The 19,107-nt window shown below is 66.5% G+C and overlaps 2 protein-coding genes across 5 annotated transcripts; one reads left to right on the top strand and one right to left on the bottom strand.

Moving 5' to 3' along the window:
• The first annotated feature begins 345 nt into the window (after positions 1–345).
• STK11 (serine/threonine kinase 11) lies at positions 346–10,532 on the top strand. Of its 4 annotated transcripts, none has more exons than XM_023192714.1 (9): positions 346–632; positions 1,445–1,534; positions 2,483–2,615; positions 2,691–2,827; positions 3,325–3,452; positions 4,030–4,087; positions 5,092–5,279; positions 8,614–8,818; positions 9,711–10,532. In XM_023192714.1, coding segments are annotated over exons 1-9 (1,146 nt in total). In that variant the 5' UTR covers positions 346–630; the 3' UTR covers positions 9,916–10,532. The 4 variants fall into 4 exon arrangements, with proteins under 4 accessions (XP_023048482.1, XP_023048486.1, XP_023048484.1 ...); XM_023192716.1 differs by having other exon boundaries at positions 362–632; positions 8,609–8,818; XM_023192718.1 differs by lacking the exons at positions 8,614–8,818; positions 9,711–10,532 and adding an exon at positions 5,749–5,983 and having other exon boundaries at positions 347–632.
• A 2,468-nt stretch (positions 10,533–13,000) lies between these two features.
• On the bottom strand, positions 13,001–18,199 carry CBARP (CACN subunit beta associated regulatory protein). The gene is given in 9 exon segments (XM_023192756.1): positions 13,001–13,150; positions 13,152–13,384; positions 15,572–15,782; positions 16,335–16,475; positions 16,719–16,890; positions 17,116–17,260; positions 17,578–17,642; positions 17,857–17,996; positions 18,074–18,199. Coding segments are annotated over 9 exon segments (1,383 nt in total).
• Between the last annotated feature and the right edge of the window lie 908 nt (positions 18,200–19,107).

The raw sequence follows: 19,107 nt of genomic DNA, 5'->3' as shown, positions 1-19,107 counted from the left end.
ACGAAGCTCAATTCAGAGTGTCCTTTGGGAGCCAAGGCGGGCAGATCACAAGGTCAGGAGAGCGAGACCAGCCTGGCCAACATGGTGAAACTCTGTCTCAACTAAAATACAAAAAATTAGCCAGGTGTGGTGGCGCATGCCTGCAGTCCCAGCTACGCAGGAGGCTGAGGCAGGGGAATCGCTTGAACCCGGGAGGCAGAGGTTGCAGAGAGCTGAGATTGGGCTACTGTGCTCCAGCCTGGCGACAGACCAAGACTCCGTCTCAAAAAAAAAAAAAAAAAAGAGAGAGTGTCCTACCTGTGTCCTCCAGAGCTTTCACTGGCTGGTGACAGACTGGAGGGCGCTGTGCTTCCACCCCCTACTGCCCCGAGCCTGGACATGTGGCCCCTGCAGGGCCCCGCCCCAGCGCTGTGAACCCACAGCTTTTCTCCAGGGAAGGGTGGAGGTGCGCCACCTCCATGGGGAGACGGGGAGGCCCAAATCCAGGGATCCGGGTCATTGTCCTGACACTGAGGTTGGCTGACACCCCCCTGTCCTCTCTGTCCCAGGGAAATTCAACTACTGAGGAGGTTAAGGCACAAAAATGTCATCCAGCTGGTGGACGTGTTATACAACGAAGAGAAGCAGAAAATATATCCTTTCCGGTGTTGGGGCCGCGGGGCCTCCGTGGGAGGGGCTGGGGCCCTGGGTCTGCCTGCCCTGAGGCCTGCTCCCCTTCCTGTCTACTTGAAGGAGACTGACACTCGAGGGCAGTGGCCTTCCCTGGCTCCCTGGAAGTCAACCATTGTGGCAGTGGCTGAGCAGCTTGCTGAAACGGGCCCCGAGCCCCGGCCCCTGTGCCCTGTGTCCTGGAGCCATGGGGTGTCAAGACCCTATTTTCTCATAGTCTTCTCCAAGGCTAACCAGGGGTGTGGCCAGGGTCTGCCTGAGGCAGGCCACGCAGGCTGAATGTTGTGGGCCATTTTGGTCGTGGCTGGGCGTGTCCTTGTGTCGTCTGTAGACTCCCCCCATGGGTGTTACGGACACAGCTTCCCTACGGGGACTTTGCTTGAGGCCCTGTGCCCAGAGCAAGAGCAGAAGTGGTCCTGAGGCTGGGGCTGTGTTCAGAGTCACGCAGTCAGGGGCCCTGGGCCCCATCCTGTGTGGACCGAGCCTGCTTGTGGGGGCGTCCAGGAGGTACCATCCCCTGCCCATGGGCGGGGTGGGGGACGTGAGTCCCGCAGGAGCACTGCCCCAAGAGTCAGCCCTGTCTTCCACTCCCATGGAGGCTCCCTCCTCCCGGACACTGGGGCCTTTTCAGAGGGGTGTGAGGGCAGGGTGGGCCCTGGTCAGAGGAGGGGCAGGGTGGTTGCAGAGGGTCCCTCCAGAACCCCTTCTCTGGCCCTGTGCTCCCCGGGCCTGTGAGTGGGGCCGCCCCCTGAGCTGTGTGTCCTTAGCACCCCACGTATATGGTGATGGAGTACTGCGTGTGTGGCATGCAGGAGATGCTGGACAGCGTGCCAGAGAAGCGTTTCCCGGTGTGCCAGGCCCACGGGTGTGTGCGCGGGGCAGGGGCTAGGGTGAAGCGGGAGCTGGGGGCCGGGCCGGGCAGGCTCCTTTCCCTGTGGCCACACTGCTTGTCCTGATCTTCACTGACATGAAGGCCCAAGTTTTTTATTTATTTTATTTATTTATTCATTTTTGAGACGGAGTCTCACTCTGTCGCCCAGGCTGGAGTGCAGTGGTGCGATCTCTGCTCTCTGCCAGCTCCACCTCCCTGGTTCACGCCATTCGCCTGCCTCAGCCTCCTGAGTAGCTGGGACCATGGCCCCCGCCACCGCGCCCGGCTAATTTTTTGTATTTTTAGTAGAGACGGGGTTTCACCGTGTTCGCCAGGTTGGTCTCAAACTCCTGACCTCGTGATCCACCTGCCTTGGCCTCCCAAAGTGCTGGGATTACACGCGTGAGCCACCACGCCCCGCCCTGTTGGGCTGAAGGCCCAAGTTTTTGAAAACAGTTTTGGGGACTCCCGTGTGTGGCATCCATAGGCAGGGCTGCTGTCAACCTCCTGCCTCCATCTTTGCTGGGCCGGCAGCCTGCCCCTATCCCATCCCAGCAGCCACCTGCCCCGACCGGACCTCCTGGGTGCAGATCTGTTGGCCGCAGAGTCAGGGCCCCTTGCTGCTGCAGGACTGCAGGGGGCAGGGAGGGGCCTGCTGTTTCAGCAAGGCTTTGGGGTGCAGCCGGCCTGTGGCCCACGGGGAAATGAGACCTGTGGACATTCGGGGCCCTGCCCGACGCGACTCGGCTGGATGAGGGTGGTCACTGCAGGCACAGGCCTGGCTCCCTACTGGACCCAGCTTTCCTCTGTCCTGTGTGCCTGGACCTCCGTGACTCCCCAGCTGGGCCTGTGGTGTTTGGGAGGCTCCCAGGTGGCTGCAGGGGGGACCCCTGTGAGGGACAGGGAGGCCTCGGTCCCAAGACAAGTGTGTGCTGCCTGCAGGTACTTCTGTCAGCTGATTGACGGCCTGGAGTACCTGCACAGCCAGGGCATCGTGCACAAGGACATCAAGCCCGGGAATCTGCTGCTCACCACCGGGGGCACCCTCAAAATCTCCGACCTGGGCGTGGCCGAGGTAGGCACGTGCTAGGGGGGGCCCTGGGGCGCCCCCTCCCGGGCACTCCCTGAGGGCTGCACGGCACTGCCACAGGCACTGCACCCGTTCGCGGCGGATGACACCTGCCGGACCAGCCAGGGCTCCCCGGCTTTCCAGCCACCCGAGATTGCCAACGGCCTGGACACCTTCTCCGGCTTCAAGGTGGACATCTGGTCAGCTGGGGTCACCCTGTAAGTGCCCTGGCCCTGCCCCGGCACTCGCCACACGCAGAGCTCGGAGGGGCCTCTGCATCTTGGGCAGCTCCTGGCCTGTGGGTGCAGGGCATAGCCACCAGCCTAGACCCTCGCTGGCCACAGCCGCTGGGGGTGCTTGCTTTATGGAGATGTAGCTCACACGACAGATGGTGGTTCACCCGTGTGACATGCAGCCTGGCCTGTCAGGGATCTTCACAGAGTGTCACAACCAACCCTCCTCGCAGAGCCCCACAGGGAAGCTGGGCGGGTGAGAGTGGCTCCAGGCCCCTTCCCCGGGTGGGTCCAGAGGACGCTCCCCTCTTGCCCCGTGGCCTCCACTAGTGGGAGGCGGTGAAGACAGAGGTGTCCTTGAGTCCGCAGGGCCTGTGGTCCAGCAGCCATGTGAGGGCTCCGTCCCTGGGGCAGAGGTGGGGCTCCCGGGGCATCGACCACCTTGACTGACCACACCTTTCTTCTCTCCCCTCGAAATGAAGCTACAACATCACCACGGGTCTGTACCCCTTCGAAGGGGACAACATCTACAAGCTGTTTGAGAACATCGGGAAGGGGAGCTACGCCATCCCGGGTGACTGTGGCCCCCCACTCTCCGACCTGCTGAAAGGTGGGGGCCTTGTCCCTCTGCCCACAGCCCCAGGGAGGCGGGGCTTTTGTGCAGAAATGCAGGGTGGGGGGTGTTAGGTGGGGGGCTCTTGGCCCCGAGACCCCTGCAGGCACTGAGAGGACTGAGCGGAGAGGCCGGCCTCCCACTAGGGCCTGGTTTGCCGGGTCCCTCAGCTCCGCCTGCTTCTGGACCCTGTTCACCTCTGAACTCCCACCCCTGAGAGCAGTGCTGCCCTGTGCCTCCCCCAGCCCCGCCCTCGGGGCTCCCTGGCCTGCAGGCTCGTCCTGCTGCACTTCCTGTATGTGGGCAGCAGGTGGCACTGGCCGTCCGTCCATCTGCCCAGTGGCCTTGGGAGAATGGAACCGCCCTGGCCGTCCAGCCCAGCCCTGTCTCCCAGCCAGCCACGCAGAGGCTGTCCCTGGAGTGGCCTCTGTCAGGGAGGCCACCTATGCGAGGGGCCCCCTTGGGAGCATCCAGGTATCACCTGAGGCCTGACAACAGCCTGGTCAGGCGGGGACGGTTGGCGGGGTCTCGGGCCTGTGCGCGGCTGACTGGCTCCTCGCCGGCTTCTCCTCAGGGATGCTTGAGTACGAGCCGGCCAAGAGGTTCTCCATCCGGCAGATCCGGCAGCACAGGTGGGCGGCCCGGGGGCCGTGGGGCTGAGACCGCAGGGAGGCCGGCCACGGGGGCAGCGGGTTGAGTGGGCGCCAGAGCAGGGCATGGTGGGGGTGCTGGGCTGGGGCAGACCCCTTGCAGCGCCCGCAGTTCTCAGGGCCTGACTGGGTTCTCTGGGCAGTGCCCTGTTACTGGCCAGACAGGCCTTGTCCGAGCTGGGGTCTGCGTAAGGATGTGCATCCGTCCCTGCCCTAGGCATAGAGACACACCGGGAAAGGCACAGCTGGCCCCGAACACTGGCGAGAGCCTCTCTTTTTACCCTCCTCCTGGGGCTCCCAGCAGCACGGTCTGGTTGGGATCCAGCCAAGGGCACCCAGCTCTGTGACAGGGAAGACAGAGCAGCAGGCGGGGACAGCAGGCCCCGCAGTGCAACCTCCCTCACCTCGTGGGCTCTGCTCCTCTGCACCAGCCCCTGGAGTCCCTTGAGCCCTGTGCTGGAGCCCCTTGGAGCCCCGAGGCCCCCCAGAGACCGGCTCTGGGAGTGGGAGTGTGCGGACCGCTGAGGCACTGGTGCTGATTTTGCCTTGGGGATCTCTGCGTAGCTCAGGGGCAGCTGGGAGCCTGGCAGGTGCTGGGGCTGCCCCCATAGCCTCCTGGGTTAGGATGTATTCATGGCCCCCCAGGCCCCCTTCTGGCCTTTGCTGACATCCGTCTCGTGGGTGCTGGCTTCTGAGTGCCACCTGGAGACAGGCCTGAGGCTGGGCGTGGCGGGGGGGTCAGGCCTCAGGGTGGAGGGGACATCTGTCAGGCTTGGAGTGAGGTCAGGGCTACAGACTGAGGTCCTGGCAGCCTGCCTGCTCCGGGGGGGCATGGCTGAGCGTCTGTGGTCATAGCCACCTGGTGCGCGGCCTGGTTCCGGCTCCTGAGCGTGCAGCAGGTACCCTGAGCACAGAGGAGCCAGGCTGGGCAGCTGCACCGTCCTGGTGCAAGCCTGACAGGCACCACTGCTTCTGGGCGTTTGCAGCTGGTTCCGGAAGAAACACCCTCCGGCTGAGGCGCCGGTGCCCATCCCACCGAGCCCGGACACCAAGGACCGGTGGCGCAGCATGACTGTGGTGCCGTACTTGGAGGACCTGCACGGCGCGGACGAGGACGAGGACCTCTTTGACATGGAGGACGACATCATCTACACTCAGGACTTCACGGTGCCCGGTGAGTCTGGTGGGGGCCCCTGCCCAGCTCGGCTAACTCGGCCGTGACGTCCCACAGGAGCAGGGCGCCTGCCTGTTTGCAGTGAGGACAGGTTCTGCCCTCTGGTGACCAATCCCATGTCCCCGAAGCCTCCAGCCCACCTGCAGGCCGCCTCTGCCCTGGGGGCAGCTGGGAAACGGCTGAAAGGCGCCGGGGCAGTGGGGGCAGCGGGGGCACTGGCCAAGGCCTGTCTGGCCAGGAGGGTTCCCCAGGCGTCTCTCCGGGTGCTGCCTAGCCAGGCACCGCCCACCTGCCTTGGCCTGAGCCCCAGCAGGAGCAGGCGGGGAGCCCCAGGGTCGGGGGAGGGCGGGTGATAGCCAAAGTGCAGGGTGGCCTCAGACAGCCAGTATGCGAGGGTCCAGTGGCCCTCCCTCCCACCATCCCTGAGGCCTGCCCGCTGGCCCTGATGCCGGCCGCCCTTCTTCCCCAGGTGGCGAGGAGGCGTCTGAGGCAGGGCTTAGAGCGGATCACGGCTCACAGAAGAGCGAGGGCTCAGACCTTTCAGGAGAGGAAGCCTCGCGGCCGGCGCCGCAATAGGGCCCGAGGAGGAGCTCAGGGCCTTAGCATAGGGGCGGCCTGCACTGGCAGCCAGCCCCTCCCCGCCACGCCCCGGCCTGCCTCTGTTCCGCCTGGGCCGGGCGGTGTCATAAAGAGTTGCGCAGTGTGTCTGCAGGTGGATGCTTGCTGTGCCCGGGCTGGAGCGTGGCGGGGGCTTTCGGTTTCACGGTTTCAGCGTGAAGTGGTGGGCAGCGCCAGCCTGAGAAGGGGGGTATGCCAGGCAGGTTGGGATGTGAAGATCCAGTGGACAAGGACCACCTCCGGGCCCGAGGGTCCCAGAATAGTGGAGGCCCTGCAGAGAGCCCCCCATTACATCCCTCAGCACCCCGGGCCCCTCAGCAAACCTCTAGGCTCAGCTCAGTAGCTGGTCCCCAGGAGGGTACAGTGTGGGGACCCCGGGAGAGCACAGTGGGGGCTCCAGGGGGTGCAGTGTGTGGGGGGCTCCCCTGGAGGGCACAGTGTGGGGGCTCCCCAAGAGGGTACAGCATGTAGGGGCCCCCCAGGAGGGTACAGTGTGTGGGGGCCCCCAGGGTCAAAGGGTCTCGCCTCCTGGGCTCTTGGATTTGCAGCACTGCGGCCGTTGGGACGGGAGGTGCTGCTGGGCACCCTGGTCACTGGGGTGTGCTGGGAGGTGGGGTCCCCTCATGGCGCCCGTCCTTGGGGCCTGGCTGCAATTTGACCCCAGGTCCAGGGCCTTCTGCCTTTCAGAGCTCTGGGGTCCCAAGACGGGCAGTCAGGCAAATCCCAGGCAGGAGGGCCAATTAGGGCAGGGCCAGCCCAGGCAGGCCGCCAGAGCCCTTGCTGGGACGTGGACCACACGCTGACCCTCACGGCCGCCCCTGCAGGCCAGGATCCCTGAGCCAGGACCCGGCACTGGCTTCCCTCCAGGCCTGTGAGAGACTGCCCTGTGTGGGCTGCCCTGGGGTGAGGTGCTGGGGAGGAGGGCAGGGGCTGGGCCACCTTTTTCATGACCCTGCTGAGCCCACTGTAGGTGGCGGGAAGGAGCACCCGGCAGAGGGGGTCTGCCGGGACCACGCGGCATGGCTGAGGCCTCGGTACTCGGCACTGGGTGCTCAGGTGCTGACGCCCTTTCCACTGCTCAGGCGCCGGGGACAGACTCAGCTTGAGGCTTCAGCGTGAGCCCCATCCCTGACCTGCAGAGCCCGCTTGCATCAGGGCAGGACAGCCCAGCGCCCTTGGGTCAGGGTGTCCTCCACACTCGGCCTGGGCTGCTGCATCGGCCCCTGCATGGCTCCACTTTGGCCTTGCCTGTCCCTACCCAGGATGGGGGTCCTGCTGCCGACACCCAGAACCCAGGGAAGGGGCTTGGGTTAGGTCCTGGGCACCAGCGCAGACAGGAGTGTGGGGTGGGAGAGGGGACCGATGGTCCCAGTGCCTCGTGGGGGTAGAGTCCTGGTGGTGGCTGTGCCCACTGATGCAGAGCTGGGGCACCTTGTCTACCAGGTTGGCCCCATGGGAGTGGGCACAGGGTCTGCCCCAGCAGAGATGGGCTGGGTGTAAGCTCAGACCTATGGGTGCAATTGGTGCCTCCTGATCAAGGTGCTTTTTTTTTTTTTTTTTTGGAGACAGTCTTGTTCTGTCGCTCAGGCTGGAGTGCCGTGGCACAATCTCAGCTTATTGCAACCTCCGCTTCCCGGATTCAAGCAATTCTCCTGCCTCAGCCTCCTGAGTAGCTGGGATTACAGGTGTGCGCCATCACGCCTGGCTAATTTTTGTATTTTTAGTAGAGACGGGGTTTCACCATGTTGGTCAGGCTGGTCTCAAACTCCTAACCTCGTGATCCACCTGCCTCGGCCTCCCAAAGTGCTGGGATTACAGGTGTGAGCCACTGTGCCCGGCCCAAGGTGCCTTTTTAAAGCCAGTGACTTCCTGCGCACACGGGGGCAGGTGTGTGGCAAATCCTGGAAGCTGCTGAGTCAGCCACTGCCCCTTCTCGGAGCTGGGGCTCTGCACTGGGCACATGAGCTCTGGGGCAGCCCAGGGCAGCCTCCCACTGACGTCGCCTGGGAGGGGCCTCGGGGGTGGCTCGGCAGCCAGTGTGTTGGCAGAGTCCTCACAGACCACCACAACTCCTGGCAAGGACAGCATGTGGGCAGCTTCCTGCACTTCCCCCCGCCATTATGAGGACATTGTCCACCTGGGCAGGGTGGGCAGCCCCTGGCCTGTGAGTTTCACAAGGTGCTGGTGCTGGTTGGTGGCTGGCAGAGACTGGGGGCGGCTGGGGGCCCTGGCAAGCTGAGCTCTACTCCCCGCGTGGTTCTGTGCTGGCATTTCGCGTGCCTGGCCTGAGCCTGGCCCTCCTGTGTCCTCACAGGTGAGCATGTTGTGGCTCCTGCACCTTTAGAACCAGCCATGGGCCAGGGCACCCCAGGGGAGCACGGGAGGGTCCTGCCCTGTCAGCTTGCCGCCTACTCAGGAGGCCCTGTAGACCGTACCTGGGTGGGGTTCCACCTGGGGCCATGGCAGGTGCAGCAGACGGGGTGGAGGGGACACTCCTCCCAGGCCATCTGTGGGAGGCTCATCCCCTGGGGGTGCCTCCCAGAGCTGCTGGGGGACAGCATTTCAGACTGGAGAGACTTGGGCCTGACCGGGGGGCGGGCATGGCCTGGGCCACAGCTGTCAGTGTCTCCCTGTGCTGGGGGCCAGCCAGGTTCCCGCGGCTCTGGGGGTGCGGCCCTCGGCTCAGGCCACACTTGCCGTCTCCCTCCCAGGACAGGTCCCAGAAGAGGAGGCCAGTCAGAATGGACAGAGCCGGGGCCTCCCCAAGGCCGTGTGTATGAACGGCACGGAGGCGGCGCAGCTGAGCACCAAATCCAAGGCGGAGGGCCGGGCCCCCAACCCTGCCCGCAAGGCCTGCTCCGCCAGCAGCAAGATCCGCCGGCTGTCGGCCTGCAAGCAGCAGTGAGGGTGGCCACCTGCAGGTGGGGCGCGGCGGGACCCGGGTGGGGCATGTGGGGACACCGCATGGATGCCACAGCCAGCCATGAGCATAGCCCACGCCAGTCATGGCGACTGTGACACAGCTGCGCATAGTTGCCATGTAGCCTTTGGGTAGCTTGGCCACGTAGCAGTCCCCACAGGGTGGTATCTCCGGGCCTGGTGTCTGGCTAGCGTGCTGGTCACGGAGGCCTATGTGTGGTGGGACTCTGGGGGGGTCGTGCCATCCTCACAGCCATCTCTGAGTGGGTGCAGAGAACCCTTCCCTGGGCCTGGCGCCCCCTCCCTATGCGTGGGCTACTCCCAGGAAAGGCTCACGCTGGGCTCAGCCCAGAAGCTTTTGAGGCATGAGTGGGTGGTGGGTGGTGGGGAGGGACGGCGACCTCCATGGCCCTGCTGGGCTACCCCAGGCTCTGAGCCAGCTGCCAGGTCTGGCTGAGGCTGAGTCGTGCCAGACGCTGCCCTGTCTCTCCCTGTGTGCCTGCTCCCTCTCCCAGCCCCAGCCCCAGATGTCAGAGACCCTTGTCACCTGCTGAGGATGCGGGGTGGATGGGAGCCCGAGGCTGAACCCCCTGCCTTGCCACAGTCCCTCTCCCAGGTTTTGGGGGCCACTGCCTGAGTTACATGTCTATCCCCCAAATGGGTGCTCACAGCCCATCCACCAGCGTCAGAGCCTGCCAGACCCTACTGCAAGAGGCTACACTTAATGTACCCCGGGAGTAACTCAAGGGTGGCCTTCCCTGGCCTCCCCTGCTCCCCCACTGGAGTCCGGTAGCCGGATGACTGCACCTCAGCTTCTCCATCCTCCCAGGAGCCCGCGGGAAGCGGAGAACCGGTACCCAGGCTGATCTCTTCCGTCCTCCCTCTCCCCTGCAGCCCGTGTCCAGGAGCCCCGCCAGGTGCCCGCACCAGGCCCTCAGTCTTCCTGCCGGTCCCGCCCGCCCTCCCGGAGAGGTGGCTGCCATGCCTCTGTGCCGACCGCGCCCCAGGACCTCCGGAACACCTTGCAGGGCCGGGCAGGGGGACAGCAGCGAACGGGCACAGCCCTCCCCTCGGCCGCCGGGCAGTGCACGCTTGTTGACTCTGCAGCCTGGGGCGGAGCCTTCCCGGGCGGGCGAGGGAGGAGGGAGACGGCCTCGATGCACTTTACGTGGAGACTACTGGCCCCGCCCGTGGCCTCGTGCTCCGCAGGGCGCCCAGCGCAGTCCCCGCCGCAGACCAGCGGGCGGGTGTGGAGACCAGGCTCCTGGCCCTGCCATGCATGCAGCACCGCCCGAAGCCGCGCGGCCACTTTGGTTTTGTTTGGTTGGTTCCATTTTTTTTCCTTTTTTTTTTTTAAGAAAAAATAAAAGGTGGATTTGAGCTGTGGCTGTGAGGGGTGTTTGGGAGCTGCTGGGTGGCGGCGGGGGCGTGGGGTTGGGCTCACGTTGCAGCTGCCTTTGCGCACTCAGGTCACCCTGCTTCGGCGGCCCGGTCTGAGGGCAGGACCCCTCACCTCCCCCAAGGCCACTGCGCTCTTGGGACCCCAGAGAAAACTCCGAGCGAGCACGAGTGTGCAGTCAGTATTTATAATCATCCAGAAAACAAAAACACGAGAAACGCCATCGCGGGATGGTGCAGACGCGGCGGGGGCTCGGAGGGCGTGGTGCGGGCGAGGGCGCCCGAATTTGGCAATAAATAAAGCTTGGGAAGCTTGGACCTGACCGTCTGGGTTTTGTTCGCGTCTCAACATGGATGGGGCGGCAGCGGGGCGGGCGCCATTCACATGCGGAGGGCACTGGGGACTCGGGGGCGGGAGGGCCGGGCCGGCTCCCCAAGGGCCGGCGGCAGCAGCGGCGGCGGCGCAGTTATTGCTCGGAGGCGGCGCGGGCTGCCGCCAGCACACGCCGCGGTGAGGTAAACCGTCTCGGGGGTCGGCAATCACGGTGTTGAGCCGCCTCCCGGACCAGGGCAGTGAACTCGTCTGCGGCCCTTAGCGCCCCGCGGCCCCAACCCGGCCGAGCTCGCGCACGCGCCCGGCACGCGGCGGCTCCCTCCGGCCCGGTGGGCTGCGCGTCCCTCGGGTGGCGGGCCCTGCGAGTGTCTAAGCAGCCGCCCGATCCGGGACGGAGGGCAGTTGGTCGTTGTCCTCAGGAGCCCGAAGCTGAGAGCCGTTCACGCCCCTTCCTTCCCGCCCAGCCGGGGTCTCCGCGCCCCGCGCCTCACGACGCCCAGCACCCGGCAAGCACCGGTCAGAGCAGTGCGCACTTCGACCGCGCGAGGGCGGACGGAGCTCTGTGCGTGCGCCCTGGAGCGGCGAGCGCGCCTCCGTCGCCCCGCGCGTGCGCGAAGGGCCCACGGTTCCAGCGCATGCGCGTCGGGGCGTCGCGCCCACACGTCTCTCCCGCCGCCGAGGCCCCGCGCGGCGCCGGAGAAGCTGCCAGAGAGATGGGCCCAGGACGCGGGACTTAGGCCGGGCTGTGGTCGGGGGACGTGGGAGCGGCGGCGACCAATGAGGGAGCCGCCACGACGGGCTCGGAGAGGCGTGGCGGAAAGAGTCTCTCTTCGAGGCCGGCCGCCAGCTTGTCCAGCACCGCCCCGGGGGGTACGACGCAGAGGCCCGAGCCGGGACAGCCCCCGCCGCCCGGCTCCTCCTCGATGACGGGGATGGCGGGGTCGTCGCCTGCGCCGCCCAGGGTACGGCCGTCGGGCGGGCCGTCCACGCTGTCGCCACGCCGCAAGGGCGCACGCGCGGGTCGCGCCGCACCGGCAGGCGGTGCCGGGGTTCCGGCCAGGGCCGGGGCCGCGCGGGCGCCGGGGTCGCTGTGCTGCCGGCCGCGCTGCCACTGCTTGCGGGCGTGCGGGTGCGCGCGGGCGCGGTGTCTCGCGGCGGCCGGCGTGTCGTCGAAGTGCGGGTCGTGGCGCAGGAACTCGTGGAACAGCGCGTCCGTCTTCTCGTCGATGCTGTAGTCGCGGCGCGGGCGGCGGGGCCAGGCGCGGGGGCTGCGGGGCCGGGCGGGCGCGGCGGGCGGCTCGGTGTCGTCGCCGGCGCCGCGGCCCTCGATGCTGGCGTAGCCGCTGTCCATCTGCAGCAGCCGGCGCGCCTCGCCGTCCTTGGGCCGCGGCGCGGGCGGGGAGGGCGGCGGGAAGGCGGGCGCCGCGCCCCCGGAACCCGAGCCCGAGCTGTCGCCGCTGCGCACCGAGTCGCGGTCGTTGCCGCTGCTGCTGTGGTCCGAGGCGGCCGCATGCAGCTCGAGCGAGGCGCGCAGGCTCCATAGGTCGCGGTAGCTGGTCTGGGCCTGCTCAGGGCCCGCGTCCCGCTCGGCGTCCGGCTCCAGTGGCGGCGGCTGCTGCTGCTGCTCAGGCCCCACGCCGCCCGCGCCACGCTCCGGGGGAGATTCGGGGCTCGCTCCTCCCTCTGCCTCGGCCGCCTCTAGCCTGCAAGCCAGGCCGCGCCGTCAGAGCCCGGCCGAGCCCCGCGCCCCATCCCTGGCCGGCCACCCGCCCTCTGGATCAGGGAGGGTGGGCCCGGGTGGGACTTGGGACTCGGGCAGGCCCTGGAAGGTGAGAGCTTTAAAATGGGCTGGTGTGTTTTGCAGGGAACGGGTCTTGCATTGACCCTGAGCTGCAGCGCCTGCTTCTTAAGCAGGGTGCCTCCATGCTGGATTGCAGACGGCGGGGGCCCTTCCCTTGGAAACTCCCAGGAAGAGTCAACACGCTTCTCCCTGGGAGTCACCTTTTCCCAGCCTCCCAGTGAATGTGGGAGCCGCAGCGGGTAGACTGGATGCGGTTGAGTCCAGCTCAGCCCCTGCTCCAGGCTAGGGCTCTCTGCCCACCCATGCTGGATAAACAGCAGGAGGACGGTGCACATACGTGAGGGTCACTCCCCAGACCAGGGCTGCCCCAGGAACCTTGCTCTGCCCCAGCCCCACGCCCCATTCCCATCCCACTGACGTGGGCCCTGGGCTTCAGGAAAGTTGCCCTTGGGGTTGGGGCAGGGGTGCTGCTGGCCAGAGTGGTCACAGCAGTTTCTGAGAAGGGTCTGCCCACCCCTCGGGAGCATGGTGGGGGTGGGAGAGGGCCCGGGACCACAGCAGAACCCTTCAGGCCTCGTTCTCCACTAGCAAGCGGCAGTACCAGCGCCATCGTCGGGGATGGGGCCCCACCTCCCACCCACCCCCCTACCCTTACCCAGTTTCTCCCTGCTTCCCTTCTCTGGTCCATGCTGGAGAGGTGGCCCCAGTGAGTCAGCCTCTGGGAGGGGCCTTGCTGCTGGAGGCGGGTGAGCGCGTGTCCACGGGGTCTGGAGAGCGCTCCCTGGGCCGCCTAGTGGGGGGGCGAAGCGGGGCAAGGGCCCACAGGTCCACCCCTAGCACCTCCATCTACTGAAAAATACCTGCCGAGAGCAGGGGGCGGGCTGGCCAGAAAGGGACGGGGGCGTGGGAAAGCCACGGCGTCGCCAGCCCTGGCGATGTACTGGATGAAGTCCTCGTGGGGGGCGCCCCCCTCCTCCTGCTCCGTGCTCTCACTGGCTGCCCGCTGCCGCTGGAAGTGGTGCCGCTTGGGGGAACCTGCGCGGGGGATGTGCCGTCAGTGTCAGCCCGCATGTACCTCCACCCTCCACCCCACATGCACAACGCCTGCGACCCCCCCACACACAGAACGCCTGTGCCCGCCCACACAGACCGCGGGGGGTGTGCCGTCAGCGTCAGCGGTCATGTAGCTCCCCCCGCCCCCCCCCCCACACAGCGTCTGTGCCCCCCCACACATAGAACGCAGGGGATGTGCCGCCAGCCTCAGCCAGCATGGACCTCCACCCTGCACCCCACACGCAAAACGCCTGTGCCCCCCCACACAGAACACCTACGCCCGCCACACACCTGTGCCCCTCCACACAAATGCTTGTGCCTGCCCCCACAGAATGCCTGTGACCTCCCCCACACACGCCTGTGCCCCCCACACATAGAACACCTGTGCCCCCCCCACAGAACACGTGTACCACACCTGTGCCCTATCACACACATGCACAGAGAAGTGGGCCCTGGCTTGGGCCAGACGCCGGCTGGCATCTCCCCAGGCCAGGTGGGTGTGGACTGTGGCTCTGTGTACACCCTGGAGTACAGGTGAGGAAACTGAGGCATGGAGGGCAGAGATGCTAGGACCAGAGAGCCTGGGCAGGGCAGGGTCAGGAAGCAAGTGAGTAGAAGGGCTTCAGGCACTGGTAGTGCCCCAGGGCAGCCCTGGCCGTGTGGCCACTCATAAGGACGTGTCTTGGACACCTAGTGGCCTGCACAGCCTGGCTCAAACTATGGAAGGCATGAGAGAGTCACATACAGGCTTGGTGGAGACTAATGAGAGAGAGAGAGGTGCCCTCTCCTGCCAGCTCCACCCTGGTCTGGGGAGCGCTGGGGGACTGCCCCACCCCTGCCTCGGCCCCCTTCTCCCAACAGCCTCCCCAGCGAAGCTTGAGTGGGCAGGCCCCGGGGCAAGGAGGCAGTTACCCAGCAAACAGGTTCTGTGTTGTGCTGCAAGCACATTGGACTCCAAATGTCTCTAGTTGCCACCAGGGCCCCATTCATCTCAAGATCTGGATTCTCTCAGCGGGACCGGGGCAGCCAGAGGAGGAGGCCTTCCGCTCTCTGGCCCCTAGCTACCTTGGGGGTGGGGGTTGGGAGAACTCACCCCACCCCCGTGGGCTGCAGCCAGGTCCCAATACAGGGGTCTGCCACTGTTTGATGGCATGTCCTCTGTCACGCTGACAGCACCTTCTCTCTGCATTTGTCCCCTGTCCTGGCCTCACCTGACACCTGGACCTGCCACCCCCTCCACAAGGCAGAGCAGGGCCCCACCCCGTCTGCGCTGCCCCAGCCCTGCTGCCAGAGCTGCAGATAGGACCCCTCTGCTCCCGCCACACACTCCTGCCTCCAGCCCAGAAAAGGCAGCCCTGTCTCCAGGATCCTGCCTGACCCAAGGCCTGCAGAACTGAAGGACTACTGTTAAACAGCCCAGAGATCTATGTGCTACAGCCCAGAGGGCAAAGTGCCGCCCCCACCCCCCAGCTTCTGTCAGTTTTTCTGGCACACAGCCACGTGCATTCGTCACACAGCGCCTCTTGCTGCTTCCTCGCCTCAAGAGCAGCACCGAGTTGTGGAGACATAGCCTCTCCGACCATAACCCCACGAATACTACCATCCGGGCCTGATGGGAAATGTTTGCTGACCCCGGGCGCAGTCCAACACCTACTTCGTGTCAGAGGAAGCCAGAGCCCAGACAAGCAGAGGGCCTTGGCCAAGGTCACACGGCAGCTGATGCTCTGGCCAGCGGGCGAGGGAGGGGCCCCTGGAGAACTCACCTTCCGCTCACATTCCCAGGGATGAGAGCCCAGTGTGGCCGGGAGGGGATGAAGGCCCCAGGCCCCACCCTCTACGCTGCACAGTGACCAGGTGGCCCCTGACACCCTCCTTTACCACCTCATCCTGGGTGCCCCAATGGCCTGAGAACAGTCAGGGTGTGCAAAGCCCTCCTGCACAGGGCACCGGAGCTAGGTGGGTCTGGCTCAAGCTGCCCGCACACTCAGCCCTCCCAGCCACCTGCAGAACCTCAGGCAGGACGCCTGCTGGCAGACTGGGCAGGGCCAGGCCCCAGAACATTGGTTCCCCACCCAGCCCACAACCTCCTGCTCCTGGATGTCCAGGGCAGCCCCTGGCAGCCACCACCAAGCCCGCAGGGGCCACTCTCTACGAAGTGCCACAGCTCACCTCTCGTGTCCAGACTGGCCGCCCGCTGGCTGGGCTCCAGCTTCCACTTCTTGACCTTGAAGTAGGGGCTGGCCCCGTCCAGGCTGGCATGGCGGCGCAGGCGGGTGAGGAACTGCAGAACGGTACCTGTCCCGGATCCCGGGCCCACCTCCCCAGGTCCTGCTGCAGCCCCGGGCCCTCCAGCCTTGGTGCTCCTGGTACTGGCATCCAACTGGCAGGGAACAGAGATGGCGCTCAGACTAAGACCTCTGCCTGGCCCCGCGTGCTGGCCCCAGATGGCCTGAGATTGGGAGACAGTCCCAAGGGCCCCCATCACTGGGACAGAGAGGGGTACCTGCTCGGAGAGGGGCAGAGGCATGAGGAGGGGCGCTCGGTGGCTGGGTGGGCTACACTAGGGTGCTCTGCCCTCAGGGGAAGGACCCTGAACGCGGGGTTTGGAGAGAGGAGGAAGTGCGTGTCTAGGAGCTCTCTCGCCCACGGCGTGGGCTGCAGGTGAGGAAGGGCAGGGGGTGGTGCACCCTCTTCAGTGCCTAGGGAATGTCAATGAAGTAGGAGCCTGGGGTGCTCGCTGCATATGTGAGTACACGCCTGTGTCCGGTGTGCAGTCGGCTCCTGCTTTCTCCCATGTGCAATGACCCGGCGGACCAAGGAGGGCCGTGGTGGGTGGGAGGTCATAGGCTGACGTTGGTCCTGAATTGGGGGCAGGGAGGGGAAGGAGCCTCCCAGGCTGTGGACACCGTGGGGGATGCGCAGGGGCCCTCACCGAGATGCCGTCCCCAGAGTCGCTAGATGCCGAGGGGCTGATCTCTGCAAAGTCTGTGGCGCCCGCGGCTGAGTTGTAGGGGTCACCTGGCAGGGCGGAGCTGGGGCCCACGGAGCGGCCCGTGAGGGCCTTCCCCGGGGGCTGTGGGACAGAGCCAGGTGGGGGAGGAAGCAGTGACAGGTCAAAGAGCATGGGTGGGTGAGGGGCATGGGCAGATGGGGGGCATGCTGGGCTCGGCTCCCTGCCCTGCTCCACCCCACCTCGCCCATCCCAAGATGAGGGCCACCCTGAAAGAGAGTGAGGGAGGGCGTGGGGGTCCAGGAGTCCCTGGGGCTGCCCCCCCATACCCCGAGGAACCCCGATGGCTGCTGCCCATAGGCTCACCTGGAAGATAGCCAGCGTGGCCTTGGGAGAGGTGGCTGGGTGGGGCGTGGCAGCCGAGCTGGCCTCGCCCGAGTCACACTCATGGATGGTGACAATCTTGAGGGGCGGCAGGTGCAGGTGTGTGAGCCGAGCGTTCTTCAGGTGGTGGAAGTCCCCCTCCGTCAGTGTGTACCTGCGACAGTCTCTGGCTATCAGAGCCTGCCCACCTCCCACGCCTGATGGCGCAGCTGCTGTGCTCTGCCATCCACCCTGCCGGCCAAGGCCGCCCCACCGCACAGTCCCAGTTCAGGGGCCTCTGCCTTGGTCCCTGCAGCCTCTGAGCCCAGCTCCTCCCGTGTCTCGAGCAGCCATGACCTCAGACAGGCCCTGGGGTACCCCCTGACGCCACCCTGCTTACCGGCGGCCCTTGTCCTGCGTCTTGCGGCTCTGCTCGAACAGCGCGGCCTCGTTGAAGGAAACCCTGCGGCCGGTGGAGCTGGTGGACAGGAAGCGCTCAGTCTCCGCATCCTGGCTCTCGGGGTCCTCCCCCCGGAAGTCGGGGTCTGCGTGAAGAGGCAGGAGAGGGTGGGACCCGGGAGGGCTGCTCGTTGGGCGGCCGGGACGGAGAGGGCTGGGGCCACGGCGCGGGCGGCCGGGGCGAGGGACACTCGTCCATCCGTTCACACACTCACTCGCTCAGCACGCCTGGGCCCACCTACGCCTGGGCGTTAAGGAAACAGAGATGAGTCGGAATCGAGCTGCGCCCAGTCTGGTGGGGGAGACAGACAGACACAGACGGTCAGGCGGCCCGAGGGGGCGGCGGGTGGCTGAGGGGCAGATGGGACAGGCGGGCGCGCAGCTGGGCTGGCCAGCACCTCACCTTGGGCCGGGTGGGTGCCGTTGTCCAGATAGGTGGTGGTGGTCTTCTCCACTTCCTCCATGGCCCTGGGAGAGACATCGGGAGAGCACAGTGGCACCAAGGGCCCAGAGAGCCGCAGTGGGTCTTGGCTCTGTGCCCCAAGCCAAAGCCCTGTGCATCACCCAGTCTCCAGAGGCACAGCCCACCCTGTGACTCAGAAACCAGTGAGGTAGGTCCCCCATACCCGACTGGTGCCCACAACCACCATGCACCTGCCCAGCTGAGGTGGGGGCCTCGCACCTGTTGAGGCGCTGGTGGACGTCCCAGCAGCGCTTGCAGAGGAGCAGGACGCCGGACAACACCACCAGCGTGCCCCCCACGAACAGCGACATCACCACCACCAGCAGCACGTAGTTGTCCAGGATGGGGTCTGGCTCTGCCTGCGGGCATGCGGGGGGGTTCAGGTGCTGCTGGCCTGGACGACCTCCTGCCCCTCCCACCTGTCCCCTGCACCCACCGTGGGGCGTCCAGTGGCGTTGTCCCACGACGTCGTCAGGGCTACTGTGGCGGTGGTGGTGGTGGTGGTGGTGGTGGTGGTGGTGGCGGCGGCGGCGGTTGTGGCCATGGTGGCTGTGGGCTGCATTCTGAACTGGGGAGGAGGGCCCTGTAGGGAGGAAGCCTGGTCAGCTCCAGCTAGGCCTGCTTCTCCTCCAGGAGCCACTGCAGACAAGCCAGGTCTTCCCTGTGGGACCAGGAGCCCACACAGGGGCCAGTGACTCATGGAGAGGCGGCAGAGCCGGAGGCAGCCTCCACCCGGCTTGGCTCTGGCTGGAGGGCCCGCGGGGGGGGGGGGGGCTCTCTCTGGACCTCCATCTTACATCCCCATGGCAGGGGAGGCGGCCTGGCCCTCTGAGGGTGCGCGGGCGCCCATCACAACTGCATACAGCCGGTGCGGCCTGTCCTGCAAGATAGCGCCGGGCCCTGGAGCTGGGTGACGGGAAGGGCAAGCACTCGGAGGAATGGGGACAACGAGGCAGTGCAGCCAGCTGGAGAGGGATTCCCGATGCCCTGTCCGCCCCATCACGGGGGTGGGGGCCTACCCCCGCCCCAAGAAGTTCAGCTACACCCTGGCAGGGCCCACTCCGCCATGGTTGGGTAGAGGGAAACCTCCCACTGCCCGCGCGCGGGGGAGGTGCGCAGGGGCTGGGCGCGCGCCCCCGGGTCACGACTCCCACGACTCTGGGAGGTGGAGGTCCCCCGGTGCTGAGCGCTGGTGGGAGTGCAAGGGACAAAGGAGGCGCATCTGTTCCCAGCCCAGACAAGCTGGTTCCCATGGCGACCGCGGAGCAGGCCGCGGCTGGGGGGGCGGGTTGCCAGGGAGCGGCGGGGGGGGGGGGGGGGGGCGGGCGGCCTGGGGGGGGGCCGGCGCGGAGCCGCAAGATGGCCGCCACCCCGCCGTGCCCAGCCCGGGCGCCCGGAGCATCCCCGGCCACCTTATGCTCGGGGGAAACTGAGGCGGGGCGCGGCACTAGGGAAAGGAGCCGCCTGGAC

The sequence above is a fragment of the Piliocolobus tephrosceles genome, chromosome 21, assembly GCF_002776525.5.
Source record: "Piliocolobus tephrosceles isolate RC106 chromosome 21, ASM277652v3, whole genome shotgun sequence".
NCBI classification, from domain to species: domain Eukaryota; kingdom Metazoa; phylum Chordata; class Mammalia; order Primates; family Cercopithecidae; genus Piliocolobus; species Piliocolobus tephrosceles.
The sequence above is the reverse complement of the archived record's forward strand: the minus strand, read 5'-3'. Positions and strand labels throughout refer to the sequence as shown.